Consider the following 16,360-nt stretch of genomic DNA (forward strand, 5'->3'; position numbering starts at 1 on the left):
TTTTAGTCGCCCAGCGTGCCGCTTTTTGAACCCACTGCGAATATTCATCAGAGCAGCATTAGATACTTGCCACGGACTAGAATTTAACGTCTTTCTGCATGCTACGTTAGTGGAGACCCCGCATGCCATGCTTATAGAGAGGGCAAATACTTCTGTCTGATTATTCATGGCAGATCATCGAAACGGCCCGCACCGACACCAGATGGACCCATACAGTACATTGGGTTGCAGAACGAAGGGCACATTCTTACTTCTATTATGACGGCATAATTGTCATAGGAAGCACGCAAGAGCCTGAGGCTGGACCTGGCATCAGCTATCAGACGGCGCGTCAAATGGCATTGACCTCGCTGCTATGGCGCTGTGCAGGGTTCGGGTTTCAGGGTCCAGGCAGATACTTGGACTATCAGCTGTAGGCTTTACTTATACTCTACCACAGTCGCCGCCTGGAAAAGCCCGGGGTAGATTAACAAAAGCGAAGTAGGCAGTTGCTATGGTATCAATCGAACCGATAAGCCAGTCTGCCCACCAACCTGTGCCACTGCACCTCGGGTGGCAGTGTTGCGACTCACGTGTAATGGATGTATGTGAGCTGGCTATATGCCTTATCATTGAGATAAAGTGTAGGTTTGTCCATAGCGGCTCGTCACAAGAATATGTCCCAGGTGGGGTTGTGTGGGGTGTCAATCATGATTAACATTGTGCGCGCCTGGACCAAGTGTTCCATCTTGGTGAAGTTGATGGTCCACTCGGAAGAAGAGCAGGTTTCTGTGTCTCAAATTGTCAACGAAATTGCGGCGGGATATATCGAATGACATCTTGATTATTGTTCGGGTACCTAGTTGCGTATTGGTGTGCCCCTTTCCATGATCCTCAGGCTCTAGCGTGAGTGTAGAGCATGGAATGCGATCAAACATGACACGGTCATTAAGAAGGACTTTAGTGATAGCTTGAGAAGCTGTATTCCATGGCGATGGGGCTAACCAAAAGGACGCTTGAGAGATGATTGTAGGAGAGAAGGAGCCGGTTAGCCGAGCATTAGCGCGGAATGCAGGGGAGGCTGGGCTGGACGCGATAAGCAACGGGCAGACCGAGTCTCGTGGCATTTATCATTCTGCCAGAGATCCATCATGGGAAACTTTCCAGATACGGAATACTCCGTACTCGATCAGCTATTCAAATTTCAAAAAAAACCTCTATCCTAAAGTCCCCGCATAGCAGACACCCAATCATCCGCTAGACTACTATGATCCGCCAGCCACACACACAACACAATCCTACTATATAGAGCTTACCCCACCATAAGCAAGGCCATGAACTACACATGAATCCCAACAAGCCAATTCCCCAAACACTCCCTCTCTCCCCACTCCACCATGTCTCCCCTAGCAGCCAAGACGATCCCTCGCCCCGGCCACCTCCCCAACACCACATCCGACGCCCAACAGGTCTTCCAAGTCCTCCAATCCGGCGGCATCGTGATCGTCCCCACCGAAGTCGGCTACGGCCTAATGGCCTCGTCCGTAGAGGCGATCGAGAAAGCCTTTACCGCCAAACAGCGCCGTCCCGGCCACCCCCACGGCCTAATCGGATCCTACGAGCTTCACCAAGAACTGCACATCCTCGAACCCGAGAAATTCCACATGACCCGTGTCCTCACCCAGGACCTCGACATGGGTGTGGGTATCGTGGCACCCTACAACCCAGACCACCCCATCATGGCCAATTTCACTCCGCAAACCCTCGCCAACATCGTCAAGAATGGGAAAATCGGGATGTTTGTGGGCGGGGGGTCCTTGAACCGGGAGATCTGTCGGTTGAATTATGAGGCGGGGCAGGTGATGGTGGGGTCGAGTGCCAATCTAACGGGGCGTGGGCAGAAGTTTCGCGTCGAGGATATCGAGGACGAGATTAAGGAGGTGGCGGATTTGATTGTGGATTATGGGTTGCAGAGGTATCATGTATATGGGCGGGCGTCGATCTTGGTGGATTTTGAGGAGATGAAGGTGCTTCGGATGGGGTCGTGTTATGAGTTGTTTAGAGAGAGGATGAGCAGGTTCTGGGGTGTGGAGTTGCCTGAGGATCCGGTGTATAAATAGGACTTAGTTGGCTGGGAGGTGAGATAGAATAGATCTTTGATGTTTTAACGGCGGATGAGAGACCCAAAATGCATTGGCTGTCTTGGCCATGAGAAGGATAATGAGAGCCGTGAATCCGATTGCTGAATCACATTCAGCACGACCAAACTCTGCCGTGTGTCAGCTTTAGGGAGTTTGGCATCATCTTCGGACCTGCATCTGAACGCCGGCCAGGCGATACATTTCTGGAGTGGAGGGCATGTGGCTTGGTTGTTTGCAACGCTATCTAGTAGTCTACTTCCCCGAGACTCGCTCCCGCTGATCTTCTAGAGCGACTCGCGCAAATGAACCAACAGTTTCCGCCCCGCCGGTGAAGCTGTGAATGTATCATACATCCGCATCGCGTCATCGTTAATACTGTCATCGATTGTTCCATCGAACCGGCGGAAGAAAACCGCAACCAACTTGGTGAGCTCCATTTGTGCCAAACTGTGGTCATGAGTATCCATAGTGGACAGGGCAGGGATGGGATAGATACTCACTTGATGCCGATACACTTTCTCGGCCCGATGGAGAACGGCGTCGACGCCTCTTTGCGTAATGCCTCATTCTCCTTCTCGAGCCACCGCTCCGGTCGGAATTCCAGAGGGTTGGGGAATGCTTCTTCGTTAAAGTGGGTGGTGTAATTTTGAGTCCCTACGGTAGTCTGTTTTGTGTGAGCGAGTAATAAGAATGTGAGATGGAAGAACTAACGCCTTTTCGGATTGCAACACCTGCGACAACCGTGTCCTTGATTGCGGTTCGTGGTAATTGAGAAATGGCAACGGGATACCGGCGGAGGGTCTCGGATATAACGGCTTGAAGGTAGGGTAGCGACGAACATGTCTGAGATGATTAGCATGAATCGATGTAGCTATCCGATGCATGCACCCACCCGATAGTCAGGAATAATCGATGGATCTGGAAATGCCTCTCGTAACTCGGCTTTGAGCTTGGCCACGATATCTGGTTTCCGCAGACAAGCCCAGAGAAGGAAAACAAACGTATTGGCGGTGGTTCCACTTCCTGCGAACCTGGAATGGCTGTCAGCGGAGACAATACTCCACCATGAGATCAACATACATGCCGGCCATACACTCCTCTGCGAGTTCGGAGTTTGTTAGAGGCCTACCGAGGAAAGCGTCCTTGTCTCCATTCAATACTGCCCTTAGGAAAGGAGTTTTCGTGCCTCTTTCCCGGCTTCTCTTGATCAAGTTGACGGAATACTATGATGGTTAGCCTGACCGTACCGATGCATTGTACTGGACATCACTCGCATTCTTCCACTTTTGAACCTGTCTGAAGTAATCACCCACGTAACCAGGGACATATACTCCCCATCGATCCAGTTGCGGGACGAACTCTTTCTTCGGGAAGGTCAGTATACCGTAAGAAAAAACAACAGCGAACTGACATATATATACGTAGGTGCCCACGCAGCAATATATGGCATTACTTCATGGCTCTGACCGGATGCCACTTGACCTGGGTCGTCATCGAACATCAAATGATCTGCATGCGGTCATTACAGATTTAACTGACAGTGTGGGGACTGTACTCACACACCACGTCGAACGCAAGCCAATGTAGCCATGGATAAACATCAATTGGGCCGTCGGACCGAGCCTTCCATTGTTGCAGAAGTGAATCGATCTTGTTCGAGATATTAGGTTCGTATTCCAGCATCGCTGCCTGGGAGTATCCCCGTGCAAAGAGCTTTCGCCGCTGCCGATGTGCCCGCACATCCCTGACGCGATCAGTCGTTGCGGTTTGAATGATACCAGTAATGTTACCGAGTAGAGAAGAGGTGGTCCTCATGGAAGATAGTTTTTGCCCTCTGAACTACATTAGCATTCTTCATGCTTACACATCAGCCCTGGGTTCATACATAGAAAGTCTCTTCTTTGACAAAGGCATCCGACATGTAAATAACTCGCACGGCGGCAGGATCTGCAAAAGACAATTCATTCGGGCCAAATCGCACGACGGGACCATACTGAAGATGGGCATGATGAATTCGCTCCGCTTTGCGACCACTCCGGTTTCCAATTCGACTCCATAATTTGGAGACTTTGGCGAGGGGTGGACCGGGGAAGTTGCGGAGGGGATGGAAAAAGAGATTGTAACACCCAATGGCAAGAAGGTATACAGGGATCGAAAGAAATATCACAAGGGCCAGCATTGTTTGTCAAACGCATCGGAGATTATCTGGATCCTTGTTACTCCGACATGGTACGGAGACACCATTTATAGTGAACGGATAACTCGGGATGTCGGCAATGGCCCGTCCCCGGCTGACCCATCTACCAGACAAGCTACGTTGTATTTCCAATCAACATGGAGGAGATGGAGGCGGGGTCATGGCGATGATTGGCATGGGATGCCTGATAGCTTTACCCCGCTCGCTGAAGCAGTCCCACTTGACTGTTTCTTGTCCACCGACCACCGACCACTTCAGCTAGGGCCACCCTTGAGCTACTATGCTAGGAATACAAGGACAGGCTCTGAAAATTGGGTTACAGTTGTCAGGATATCAACTCGTAGCACAAAAACCTGCGGATTGTTCTACGACGTCATTGTGACCACAGTGCCGAGAATCAAAATATATAAACCGCCTTGACGGGTTGGAGCAGCTGCATGGTAGATCACTTATGGTTTTATTCACCAATTGTAAATCATAACTTATCGTTATGTCTTCACAACCACCCACCATGATCTCCACACCACAGACCTCGGAGGAAGAGGCATGTTTACTGATTTTACCCACATTGATCCATTACTAACACAGCGTTTTCTAGGCCAATCTTGCCGTTGCAAAAGAATACATGTCAATCGCCTATTCTCCAACCGAGAACAAAGGAGCCGAGTCCGTCCGCCACCTTTGCACCCCGGACAGCTGGTTCTGGGGTCCCTCCACCTTCCCCGGCTGTTCTACACCGATGGACTATGCTGAATCGCACGCCCACGTCATGGAATCTGTCAACAACTTGCACATCGTCCGATACGACCAGGCATGGGCGAAGAACGGACATGTTCTGCTCCGCTATACAGCTGAAGGATCGCATGCCGGCAAGCCGTACCAGGGAATTGAGAGGTCGGATCCTCCGAGAAAAGCGAGGTGGAGTGCTGCTGCTATCTTTGAGGTTGAGGATGGCAAGATTAAAAGTTTTACCAAGGATTGGGATCAGAAGGTGATGCAGATTCAACTTGGATGGGCGCCGGTACAAGACTCGGAAGATCCGAGGTGGAATATAGACATGTTGGCAGATCCGGAGAGGGCGAGGCATTTGAAGGGTTGATACCGCGGGGGAGTAATTAGTATTTCGTGCTCTTGATTTATGGGTATACTGCCTTGCCTTCGGCCATTGTCAACCAGATTGAATAGTTACAAGCCGAATAATGAGTCTGATGTTAATACATTGTTCAGATGAAGATCAATGAGAGCACTGTCCAAAAAGCACCCTGTGCGCATATTTGATGCCTCAGGTATCAGAGGACCCTGTGGGGCCCAGCCACACTTTATCTCCAACGCGCTAAACTAGGATAGGAAGGTCCGACACTGGCGGTGAGGGAGGGCGAGATATGACATGACGTACTCGGCACTCGAACTCCTTTGGCCCCTCTCTCTTTTTCCCGTCAACAAACCTCCAAAACAGACCACTGCTACCACGGTACCTCTGTCATTGTCCCTAATTGACATATCCAGAGGGCGATAAACCGAGCAACCATGTTTCTCAACACTGGCCTCTCGCGGAGGGCCCTCAAGCCCTACGTCGCCGAGTTCCTTGGCACGGCTCTCCTGATCGTCGTCGGCGATGGTGTCGTCGCTCAATGCCTCCTATCCGACTACCAATATGGCACCTGGCTATCGATCAACATTGCTTGGGCTGCAGCTGTCTGCCTCTCAGGTTATCTTTCTGACCCCAGTCCCTCCATCAACCCTGCGGCGACCATTTGCATGGCCCTCGTCCGTCCTACCCCTGGCCAATGGCGCAAACTCCCCGGCAAACTCTTCGCCCAGTTCCTCGGTGGTTTTGTCGGCGCTACCATCGTATATATCAACTACCGCTCTGCCATTAAAGACTGGGATCCGGAGTTTACCATTCCTGGTGGCTCGATCCTGAGTCCCCGTGGACACCATTCTGCCGGTATCTTCTCGACTTACCCTGCTGCATTCTTTGAGTCAAATTGGGAGGCCGCGTTTTCGGAACTGCTTGGCTCGGCAGTGCTTATGTTTGGATGTCTGAGTATCTCGGATCCGGCCAATGCGACGAGGTTTCATTCGCCTCAGGTGACGGTGTTTTTCCTCCTCCTTGCTATTGGAGCTGCTCTGGGCTGGCAGACTGGTTATGTAAGGTCCTCTTCCTTCCTATGGAACTAAGCTGACTGTGCAGGCTATCAACCCCGCAAGAGACTTTGGCCCGAGACTGTTCTCCGCTTTCATCTATGGCAGGGAGGTATTCACCGCCGCGAACTACTACTTCGTGGTGCCGATTTTCGCTCCGATTGTTGGTTGCATACTGGGGGCTACTGTTTACGATTCGCTCCTCTATGAGGGAGAAGGCTCTCGCATCACCGACGCTTTTGACAGAGCCGAGGATCGCGATGGCGCTCTTCGACTGCATTAACGAATTTTCCACCGAGTGAAGGATCCTGATTACCGCTGGCCTCCAAGAGGACTATGGATATTTGTACGATGAGATGCGGAGACTTTATGTGGACATGTATAGATGGGGTGTTGGGACGATTATGAGTATGATGTGAGAGATGTATGATGATAGAGTGTATATGTTTCTAGACTGAGATTGCGTGCTTTCTGTTATTATGTTATCCTGGGATACACGTTGAGGGCGCCGACAGGGTGAGCTGCGGAATGCAACTTGCTGCCCGCTCGTTATCGGTCACTTCAAGGACCGCATGCACACTGACATGGAACCATGTCATTGGATAAACAGCCGGGTTGGCTGCATTCTTAGGCATTTTACCTCGAAGCTTTCTCACGAGAACTGAGCGATCAATTGTATGCCGGTTGATAATCTGCGAACATTGTGAGGTACTATTGAAGACATGGGCGTGATGCGCCCACCTTGGAATTTCCCAGCACTTTCATAAATAACAGGTAGAAATAGCTATAATTAGGGTTCAAAGCGCCGCCAAGTGGCATCATTCCGTGACGCGGAGAGTAGATCGGGGATCAGTTTCAGCACTGTTGGTCAGGCTCCGGGAAAAGTATCTACAACATCATCCCAGGTACGACGAGGTGGGTACGCTGGCATTGAAATCCCGGTCCACCACATCGCGGGGTGTGAGTGGTAGACCAATGCGACCGGTGGATGAGCATCCACCGAGAATTTCTCCGCACGAGGGTCGCTGAATGAGCTGAAGCAGCTGCCCCGCGGTGCCCATGCATGGAGGGGCAGCCAACCTGTCCTCCCTCCCCTTCCTGATAAGAGACCACTTCCCCCAGTCCTCTTCATCCTACCAAACCACCCACACACCAACACCATGAGCAAGGTCGCCTCTCAGATCCACCGCGCCTGGTGGAAGGAATGCTCGGTCTATCAGATCTGGCCTGCATCCTACAAAGATTCCAACGATGATGGCATCGGCGACATTCCCGGTATCATCTCCAAGCTGGATTACATCAAGAACTTAGGGGCGGATATTGTCTGGTTGTGTCCGTCGTACAAGTCGCCTCAGGTGGACATGGGCTATGACATTGCCGATTACTACAGCATCGCGGATGAGTATGGCACGGTCGCGGATGTCGAGAAGTTGATTCAGGGGTGTCATGACCGTGGAATGAAGCTCCTTATGGACTTGGTCGTCAACCATACCAGTGATCAACATGAATGGTTCCAGAAATCTCGCAGCTCCAAGGATAATGAGTATCGGAATTGGTATGTGTGGAAGCCGGCGAGGTACGATGAGCAGGGGAACCGACAGCCCCCGAATAATTGGGTGTCGCATTTTCAGGGTGAATTATATACTATTTCTTACATTGGTTTCGAGTATCTTGCTGACTGCAATTAGGTAGCGCCTGGCAATGGGATGAGCATACCCAGGAATATTACCTCCACTTGTATGCGACCGAACAACCCGACCTGAACTGGGAACATCCACCTGTTCGCAAGGCCGTCCACGATATCATGCGTTTCTGGCTGGACAAGGGCGCAGATGGATTCCGTATGGATGTCATCAACTTTGTTAGCAAAGACCAACGATTCCCAGATGCGCCTGTCAAGGATCCTCGAACTCCTTGGCAGTGGGGGGATAAATATTATGCCAACGGGCCAAGACTACATGAATACTTCCAAGACCTGGGGAAGATTTTGAAGGAGTATGACGCGTTCAGTGTCGGTGAGATGCCATTTGTCAAGGACACCGAGGAGGTCCTTCGCGCTGTGCGCTACGACCGAAATGAACTCAACATGATCTTCAACTTTGAGCATGTGGACATTGATCACGGCACATACGACAAGTTCGAGCCTGGAAGTTGGAAGCTCACCGACCTAAAGGCCTTTTTTGACACATGGCAGAAGTTCATGTACGCCAACGATGGTTGGAATGCACTGTACTGGGAGAACCACGATCAGCCCCGGTCGATTGATCGCTATGCACAAGCAAAGGAGGAGTTCCGCACCGAGGCAGGTAAAATGCTGGCCACTGTTCTCGCCTTGCAGTCTGGTACGCCGTTTGTGTACCAGGGGCAGGAACTAGGAATGAGAAACGTTCCGCCTGAGTGGGACATTAGTGAATACAAGGACATTGACTGTCTTAATCACTGGCACCGGTTCGTATCTCTACCTCGATGAAGAAATAGACTAACTCTGTCAGACTCTTGAAGCATAGGCCAACAGACACGGAGGCACAAAAAAGCGCTCGGGCGGAATACCAGAAGAAATCCCGAGACAATGGCCGCACACCGGTCCAGTGGTCCAATGCGCCAAACGGTGGATTCACCGGTCCCAATGCAAAGCCTTGGATGACCGTCAACCCGGACTATGTGCGAGTTAATGCGGAAGCGCAGGTGAATGATCCAAATTCAACCTACAACTACTGGGCCTCGGTCCTAGCACTGCGCAAGAAGTACCTGGATATTTTTGTCTATGGTGATTATGAACTGGTGGATAAAGATAGCCAGGATATCTTTGCATACACCCGTCAGTATGAGGATCAGAAGGCTTTGGTGCTCACTAACTGGACGGAGGGAACTCTGGAGTGGGATTCTACTGCCAATGGTGTGAAGGGGGTAAAGGCGGTGCTCCTGAACTCGTATGAAGGTGCAGACGAAGTAAAGGAGAGATTCTCGAGGCAGAAATGGTCTCTTCGGCCGTATGAATCGGTTGTTCTGCTTGTGGAAGCCTAGGTCAAGATATCTTGGAGGATAATATCAGGTTGAATATCACATCCATTCGATTGATTATGATATTTGTATTCCTTCCATTCCTTCTATTAGATTTCATCTTTATGTCCCAACTTCATAGATAGCAGACCAATAGACGAGTGCATAGGAAGTGCCAACACTTCCTTATAGCCAGATGGTTTTAAGCAGCCCATAGATGGAAATAACAGTGCCATACTGGAAGGTATGACATCCACCAACCTAAGTGGTGCTTTCTGTTTCAGGCAGCCTGTTAATTTGATAAGACGGCCCAGCCCCAGCTCAACCTCTGCATTCCTTAAGCATCTCATAACCTATCATATTGTTAATACAGTCCCTACTTAACATGCCTATTACACTCACCTTCCCTGGTATCCCCCCACATGGATGGAATGGCAAGCCCGGCGCCGCCAACGGACTCGAGTTCTTTGGACAAACCAACTTCGGTGACACTGTTGAAACGACCGAAATAATCAATAGCACATTTGACAATGTCGACTTCGAGGCGCGCCGCCTAATCGGATGGAAACATGGGTTCCTTGAAGCCCTGTATAACGCCTACTGCAACCACCACCAACTCACCATCCGTCCCGAAGACATCTGGTTCTCCATCCTCAGCCAACTGAACCTGTACGTGAACGCCCATCCCCAGGAATCCCGGCACCTCTTTGTCCGCCCGAGTCAACGCATGCCCCCAATCCATCCCGAGTCAACTGTCAGTGCCTTGGCGAATTATATGGAAGCCGCGCTGGCGCACCATGTGAACGATCCAGAAGTCAGGGCTTGGGCACTCCCGTCGTTCAGCACCACAACTGAGGATGACGCAGTGACAGCGTCTACACTGGTGATGGGCGCTATCACACAATGCTTCCAGTTTCCGTGCCCCTACATATGGCCACGTGGAATTCAATCGCTGACGCTGTTGGGCGAGCGGACGGACTGGGAAGCGTTACTGACGAGACTGGAGATGATTGAAACCTGGGGCGAGCAACCAAGGAGATTTGCTACCAACCTTCGTCCGGTACTGCGTCGATTTGTCACATCGTTTGATGGCAATCTGCGGAAATGTCATTATTTCTGGAATTGGTGCTTTCGTGAGAAGCGCGAGGCCGGAATGACGATGATTGTCGCTGGCTGGGCCACGGCATTCTGCTTCTGGGATGTAGATGGTGAATGTATTCCGCCTGTGATTAATCCGGAGGAAAGGGTGGTGGAATTTGATGGAGTGTCATATCCTCCGCTTCAAATGTCGACTTTTCCAGGGTCATATGCGACCTTCAAGACGTTTTGTATTGATGAGGAGGGAATCAGGCGTCGGGTGAGGTTTGTGGCTGGGCTGGTGGGGTTTGAAGTCTTGTACCATCCCGATGGGTTTGATGGAGGGTGGACTGAGTTGCAGCCGGTGTCAGGATGGTGGGTGATTTGAGAGAGACGTACCAAGGGGGAGCGTCAAAGTCGTGGCATTGAAGGCCGAGAAGTGAAGTTATTTGATAAAGCATGGCGACGGGGTTATTTACTAGGTAGATAGATCCATTCCTTTGTTGCAAATATTCTATCACGTCCTCAACCCTACTATTCATCAACATACCACATTCATCCACATTATTCCCACATGCACTTTTCCAACAATTCACACCCACCCACCACCTCGTTGATAAAAGCCTCCCCCCCTCCTCTTCTCCTTCTTCCTCCTCCCCAACTCTCTCCTTCTCTCACACAGACACGCGCACACACACACACACACACACACACACACACACACACACACACACACTTACAACCTGAACCCAATCATCACAACGACAATGAAACTCCTCCTCTTATTCCTCTCCCTAACCCTAACCCTCATAACCTCCGCCCTCCCCAACTCAGCCTCCAACTCGGCCTCCACCCTCGCCAACACCGATGCCTGTACCATCCCCCTTCTCCTCCTCACCATTCCCCAACCAAACCTTAACTCCTCTCAAATATAATAGTGATATCCACCACCCCCTGCCACAACCCCTCCGACTGCGAAAGCGGATGCTGCTACAACAACCTCTGTCTTGCATATTGCCCTCATGAATATCATACGGAGTTGATTCGAGATGGTATTGGTATGTACACCTTCACTACCTTTATCTCTACCGATGGGAATATGCAATGTTACTAATTTATGAATGTATAATCAGAATCAAACACAGATACCGACACGGTTACTAGCAAGAATAATGGTATTAGTATGAATGCAGCAAACCCACAATGCCATCGCCGCCGCCCCTGCAAAAACGGCGGATGTTGTTATCGAGGGGTTTGTCTTGCTTATTGCTTCACCGATGGTAATGATGGGGATGAGGCACAGGTGCAGGTGGAGAAGAGTATGTGCCTTTCCTTTCTTTTCCCCCGGGGATTCTCTTCTGGACAGGAAAAGCAGGATGGTATTAACCAACCCAGGATCTACATCTACATCCACCCTAACAGAAAGAAAACACTCCCGTCCTCAATGCCGACCGAAATCCAAGCCTTGTCCGAATGGCTTGTGCTGTTACTGGGGGGCTTGTAGGGCTTGTTAGGGTATGTTCTTTCTCTTTTTGCATATAGGTTGTGTTGGTTTGGTTGGTTTGGTGGTTTGTAGCTGCTGGTGAATACTGATGTTATATATGTATAGGATCTGATACTGGTGATGATGGAGAAGTGGACGGAGAGGGAGAGGACTTTGGTGATGGGGAGTATGGTCAAGGTCTTGATGAACGAACTGGTGAAACTGGTCTGTGACTATGGACTGTGAGCGGGGATGTTGTTCTCATGGACTGTGTCGTTCTTATTGATCATTTGACTCTGGTTCTGATTCTGGTTGATATTTTATTGATGAGGATGAGCTAGTTTGATCTATTGGAATTTGATTTGCATAAAGAGGGATATCAGTTGGATCAAATCATCCAGTAAGGTATCCTATCACCAACCCACCCATCGCAAATGAACACCACCCAGATGAATGGATGGATGCTCGGCTGCAGACCTCAGCCCTACAAAACGGCATGCCTGTGACGGTGCAGATGAGTAGCAGATATAAAGACCAGCCAATTTAATTGTTAAACGATGGATAAAAGTAACTACACCTGGCAGTAGGAATCTCTTCAAGTACAATTTCAGCATTACAAGAAACAAGATGAATCACAACATGCTAAATGCCAAGATTGCTATATGGCCGGGACTCACCACTCTTCTATTTGAACAAATCTACTCCGTACTAAGACCAAAGTGTAACCAGAGCACTACGACAGAGATCCATACCATTCAAGCCACATTCAATGCTGGACAGACACTGGAGGATCCCCCTCCCAGACGAATACCATGGCATGTAGCAGTTGCCAAGAATTGTCATCTCCAGATCTCACCAGTTGTCATACCAATCAATAAGATGGATGTAACCATCGAGCTAGTCACATGACCATTCCCAATTGGTCATTATCTCCGGGTTCTCCGCTCCGCTCCGTACCCACAGAATCATCTCGCTGCATCTATCACAAACCTCTACTCTAAGCTCTCGCTACTCCTCCTTTCTCTTACCTGTGGACGAGTCATATCCTGTCCCAATTACATCTCTACTTGACTGTCTACGATTGCCACATCCTCCATAACTCAATCGAACCACACCACCATACACAATGCTCTTCTCCTCACTCTTCTCATCCTCATCCTCCGACCCAACACCAACACCAACACCAACCCCCAAACCACCCCCTCAACCACCTCCCCCAACACCAAACCCAGCTACACCCGCTCCCCCAGCGACGAAATAAACCCCCCCCTCCCCCTCCTCTGGACGCCCCGCACAAACCTCAAACTCCTCCTCTCCGGCCTCGCCTTCTTCACATTCAGCCTATGGAGCACGCGCCGCGCCACAACCCGAAAATTCCTCTCCTCCATACCCCCCTACTACACCAGCAGCATCTACCACAAACCGAAAGTCAGTGGCGGGGCGGAAGCCTTCGAGGCACTACATCTGGCTACTATGAACGTGCTCAGTTTTAGTATGATGGCGGGCGGGGGGTTCTGTATGCGTTGGATATTAATGGGGTGGAGGATATGAGGCGGTTTGTGAGGAAGGGGGAAGGGGAGGGGGGGTGTTGGGGGAGGCAGATGTGGAGTTGGAGAGGGAGGTGGAGGGGTGGGTTGAACGGGTGTTGGGGGAGAGGTTTGGGAGGGAGTTGCAGAAGGAGAAGGAGAAAGAGAAGGAGAAGGCTAGGGGGGAGAAGGGGGAGTGAGGTGTTGATACCCGGTGTGATCTCTACTCTTCTTTAGTTTACTCCACTCTGTTATTATGGATGCGTTGTATTGGTATGCTGCTGCATGTATCTATCGGTCCATCTGTTCGTAGCGTTCCCGTGCCTGTTGCTTCGTCTTTGCTAGGAATTCGTCGTACCGGTTGCGCGTATTCCGTCCTGCTTCTTCGGTGGCATCGCCCAGCTTCCCTCCTTGCGCTCCCAGTCCCACCCCCTGGGCGTATACCTCGGTGGCTATCGGAGCTGTCATCCCGGTGCCTTGAGCACCTAGACCAGCTCCCGTCCATCCCATCTTGCTCAGGAGGGAGGCGCCCTTGGAGGTCTGCTGGACTGGTGGCTCCTCTTCCTTCGGGGCCGGGGCCGGGGCCGGCCGAGTCTTGACTGGTCTGCTGCCAAATGCCTTGCGGCGTTCTCGTGCCCGGTCACGGTACTCGGTAGGTGCTGCGATAATGCCGTGTTTGATCAGCTTGCCCATCGCCTTGGTGGTCAGTTCCTCGTTTTGTAGATTCCCCCGGTGCAGTTGGCTCAGACGTTCGTGGCGATTGACTTCGGCCGAGGACTTGAACTGCCGCAGGCACAAGTAGCAGCAGTTGCGGCTGGGATCCGCGTAGGACTGCGTGGGCGGCGCAGCATCCGGAGACGCTCCACGGTCCGAGCCATGCTCCGTGCTCTTGTCGTCCGCGTCTTTCTTCTGGATCCCATGCAACTCGGCATGACGGTTGCTCCAGAACTGCAAATGCGATGGCACCGCCATTTTCTTGGCCCCTGCAGCCGCGGCCTCAGCCTTGCGCTTCTTGGCTTTATCATCCTTGGACTTTTGACTCTCGGGTTGGTTGGCGGGCTTGTCTTTCGGATTGTCAAGCTCTGCCGTGGACACGGTAAGTTCGGTCACGTAGGCTTCTTCATCCCAGTACATAAGCTTGAGAGATGGGTTGCTCAGAGGGCTGAACGTGAATCGTTCCGCACCGGTGGGATTGAGGACCGGAACAAATACACCCGCGTGAATGTAACTGACGAGAACCGGTCGAGATGAGATGGTGAACTTTTCAAACGAGTTCAGACGGGTAACGGCTGCTTGTGCATCCTACACGAATTAGCAGGGTCGAGTCAGAAGGCATAGACATACCTGGATAGTCGCAAATTCGGCAAATCCGTAGCGCCAACTGTCGTTAGTTCGGCGGTCTCTCACCAGAAGAACACGGCGGATGGAGCCATCCCGAGCCCCCAGGTTAGAGTCACCGGTTGTCGACGCGACCTTGGCCCCCTTCTTCCCATTTCCTGGAACATCACCAGTAGCCGTAGGACGGTACAGCTTGGCAACCCCCTTAGCAAGCAGCTCTTCTGTGACAGTAGGCTCCAGTCCGCGGAAAAGAAGGAATTGAGAGGGCTGGTTCTCCGGTGCCGCATCGTTGTCGCCATGATTCTCCACCTTGGGAGCTGGCAACCCAGGGGGACCTGCCGGGCCAGCGTCTACTCCGTCAGTAACCTCCATCAAAGCAGCAAGAGAACATACCAGGTCGTGGCCCTTGACACCTAAAGCATTTCTGGCGAGTCGAATAGTTGACAATACCGCACTGCATGCGTTAGCTTCATCCTCACCCTTGTTTCTGACATACCATCACGCAGTTCCAATCCGCCTCCGCTCTCGCACGAGCGCGATCTTCCCTTTCACGGCTGTATGCGATGCGCACCTTGGTGCCGCGGTCATTCTGTGCACTCGACCCATGCAGGTAGATCGCTGGAAAGTTGCGCTCGACAAACGCGCGGGAGAGGTTCAAATTCCGGAATCGCAAAAATCCCAATTGTCGGGAAAGTTCTGACCCATTAGCCTAGCACCCCACACGAAGCACCACACTCACTCGTCTGCCGATCACGAATAACCCGGACATCATCCAGGCCCTCAACATGATAGAACTCTTTCAGTTCATTCGTAATCTAAACCACGCGACCGGAACCGGCCAAGCAATCTCAGCTTTCTGCAACCAAACAATTTATATCGCACAGCACTACTCCACAAACAAGGAAAGGACTTGTCGAACGTCTTCTTCCACCATATCCACCGGCAACCCATCCATCATGACCTCTCTGCTCTCGTGTCCAAAATGCGGTTGTCGACTGCGACGAGGACTGCGACTCCGGCTGGCACTGTAGCTTCTGCTCCGACTGCGGTATCCCGGGGATCGATAGCCCTCGCGATCACGATCCTTGTATGCTGGTCGACCTCGTCGGGGAGGAGAGCGCGAGTGCCGTCGGTAATCATCGCGGTCCCGACTGCGGAAACGGGACCGGTCTCTGGAGTATTCGGGTCTTCTGTCCGCGGCTGGCCCTCGGGGAGGCGACCGCGGGGATCTTCGCATGGAAGTGAGTTAGTAACAGCTAGATCTGAAGAATAGTGGGCGGCTTGTCCAAGGAAAGCATTCGCTCTGTGTTACTGGTTGCGGGGAGGAGAGCGTATACCGCCAGGCGAGCGCGATCGGGAGGGCGATCGATCGTCGTACATGCGGCCGTCCCGGTCGTCACGGCGGGGCATAGGTCTGTATGAAGGGCCAGGCGGATACCTGGTCTGCTCTGGATGGTGATGCGACATGACGGCG

General features: G+C 51.6%; 8 protein-coding genes across 8 annotated transcripts; 6 read left to right on the forward strand and 2 right to left on the reverse strand.

Moving 5' to 3' along the window:
- The first annotated feature begins 1,174 nt into the window (after positions 1-1,174).
- On the forward strand, positions 1,175-2,334 carry BO94DRAFT_540190 (L-threonylcarbamoyladenylate synthase). The gene has a single exon (XM_025612858.1). The coding sequence runs from the start codon at positions 1,377-1,379 to the stop codon at positions 2,097-2,099; it is 723 nt and encodes a 240-aa protein (XP_025462175.1). The 5' UTR covers positions 1,175-1,376; the 3' UTR covers positions 2,100-2,334.
- BO94DRAFT_611456 (cytochrome P450) lies at positions 2,097-4,299 on the reverse strand (the record flags this gene model as incomplete). The annotated part of the gene is made up of 10 exons (XM_025616636.1): positions 2,097-2,567; positions 2,621-2,784; positions 2,832-2,963; positions 3,013-3,151; positions 3,201-3,343; positions 3,386-3,484; positions 3,532-3,629; positions 3,680-3,864; positions 3,911-3,954; positions 4,006-4,299. The coding sequence occupies 10 exons, from the start codon at positions 4,297-4,299 to the stop codon at positions 2,405-2,407; spliced, it is 1,461 nt and encodes a 486-aa protein (XP_025462176.1). The 3' UTR covers positions 2,097-2,404.
- A 364-nt stretch (positions 4,300-4,663) lies between these two features.
- BO94DRAFT_540194 (uncharacterized protein) lies at positions 4,664-5,525 on the forward strand. The gene is made up of 2 exons (XM_025612859.1): positions 4,664-4,861; positions 4,916-5,525. Exons 1-2 carry the CDS (start codon positions 4,808-4,810, stop codon positions 5,414-5,416), a joined length of 555 nt encoding a protein of 184 aa, XP_025462177.1. The 5' UTR covers positions 4,664-4,807; the 3' UTR covers positions 5,417-5,525.
- A 226-nt stretch (positions 5,526-5,751) lies between these two features.
- BO94DRAFT_540195 (glycerol uptake facilitator) lies at positions 5,752-7,216 on the forward strand. The gene is made up of 2 exons (XM_025612860.1): positions 5,752-6,468; positions 6,512-7,216. The coding sequence occupies exons 1-2, from the start codon at positions 5,845-5,847 to the stop codon at positions 6,743-6,745; spliced, it is 858 nt and encodes a 285-aa protein (XP_025462178.1). The 5' UTR covers positions 5,752-5,844; the 3' UTR covers positions 6,746-7,216.
- A 372-nt stretch (positions 7,217-7,588) lies between these two features.
- Positions 7,589-9,514, forward strand: BO94DRAFT_579306 (glycoside hydrolase family 13 protein). The gene is made up of 3 exons (XM_025615260.1): positions 7,589-8,094; positions 8,151-8,910; positions 8,955-9,514. Exons 1-3 carry the CDS (start codon positions 7,623-7,625, stop codon positions 9,484-9,486), a joined length of 1,764 nt encoding a protein of 587 aa, XP_025462179.1. The 5' UTR covers positions 7,589-7,622; the 3' UTR covers positions 9,487-9,514.
- Positions 9,515-9,847: 333 nt separating this feature from the next.
- On the forward strand, positions 9,848-10,927 carry BO94DRAFT_478371 (DUF4419 domain-containing protein; the record flags this gene model as incomplete). The annotated part of the gene is made up of 1 exon (XM_025608686.1): positions 9,848-10,927. One exon carries the CDS (start codon positions 9,848-9,850, stop codon positions 10,925-10,927), a length of 1,080 nt encoding a protein of 359 aa, XP_025462180.1.
- Positions 10,928-11,257: 330 nt separating this feature from the next.
- BO94DRAFT_579307 (uncharacterized protein) lies at positions 11,258-12,361 on the forward strand. The gene is made up of 5 exons (XM_025615261.1): positions 11,258-11,412; positions 11,478-11,597; positions 11,673-11,858; positions 11,935-12,054; positions 12,149-12,361. The coding sequence occupies exons 1-4, from the start codon at positions 11,307-11,309 to the stop codon at positions 12,051-12,053; spliced, it is 531 nt and encodes a 176-aa protein (XP_025462181.1). The 5' UTR covers positions 11,258-11,306; the 3' UTR covers position 12,054; positions 12,149-12,361.
- Positions 12,362-13,839: 1,478 nt separating this feature from the next.
- Positions 13,840-16,353, reverse strand: BO94DRAFT_560923 (putative G-patch domain protein; the record flags this gene model as incomplete). The annotated part of the gene is made up of 6 exons (XM_025614187.1): positions 13,840-14,850; positions 14,893-15,236; positions 15,379-15,582; positions 15,626-15,701; positions 15,806-16,058; positions 16,199-16,353. 6 exons carry the CDS (start codon positions 16,351-16,353, stop codon positions 13,840-13,842), a joined length of 2,043 nt encoding a protein of 680 aa, XP_025462182.1.
- Between the last annotated feature and the right edge of the window lie 7 nt (positions 16,354-16,360).

The sequence above is a fragment of the Aspergillus sclerotioniger genome, assembly GCF_003184525.1.
Source record: "Aspergillus sclerotioniger CBS 115572 chromosome Unknown BO94scaffold_44, whole genome shotgun sequence".
Taxonomy (NCBI): Eukaryota; Fungi; Ascomycota; class Eurotiomycetes; order Eurotiales; family Aspergillaceae; genus Aspergillus; species Aspergillus sclerotioniger.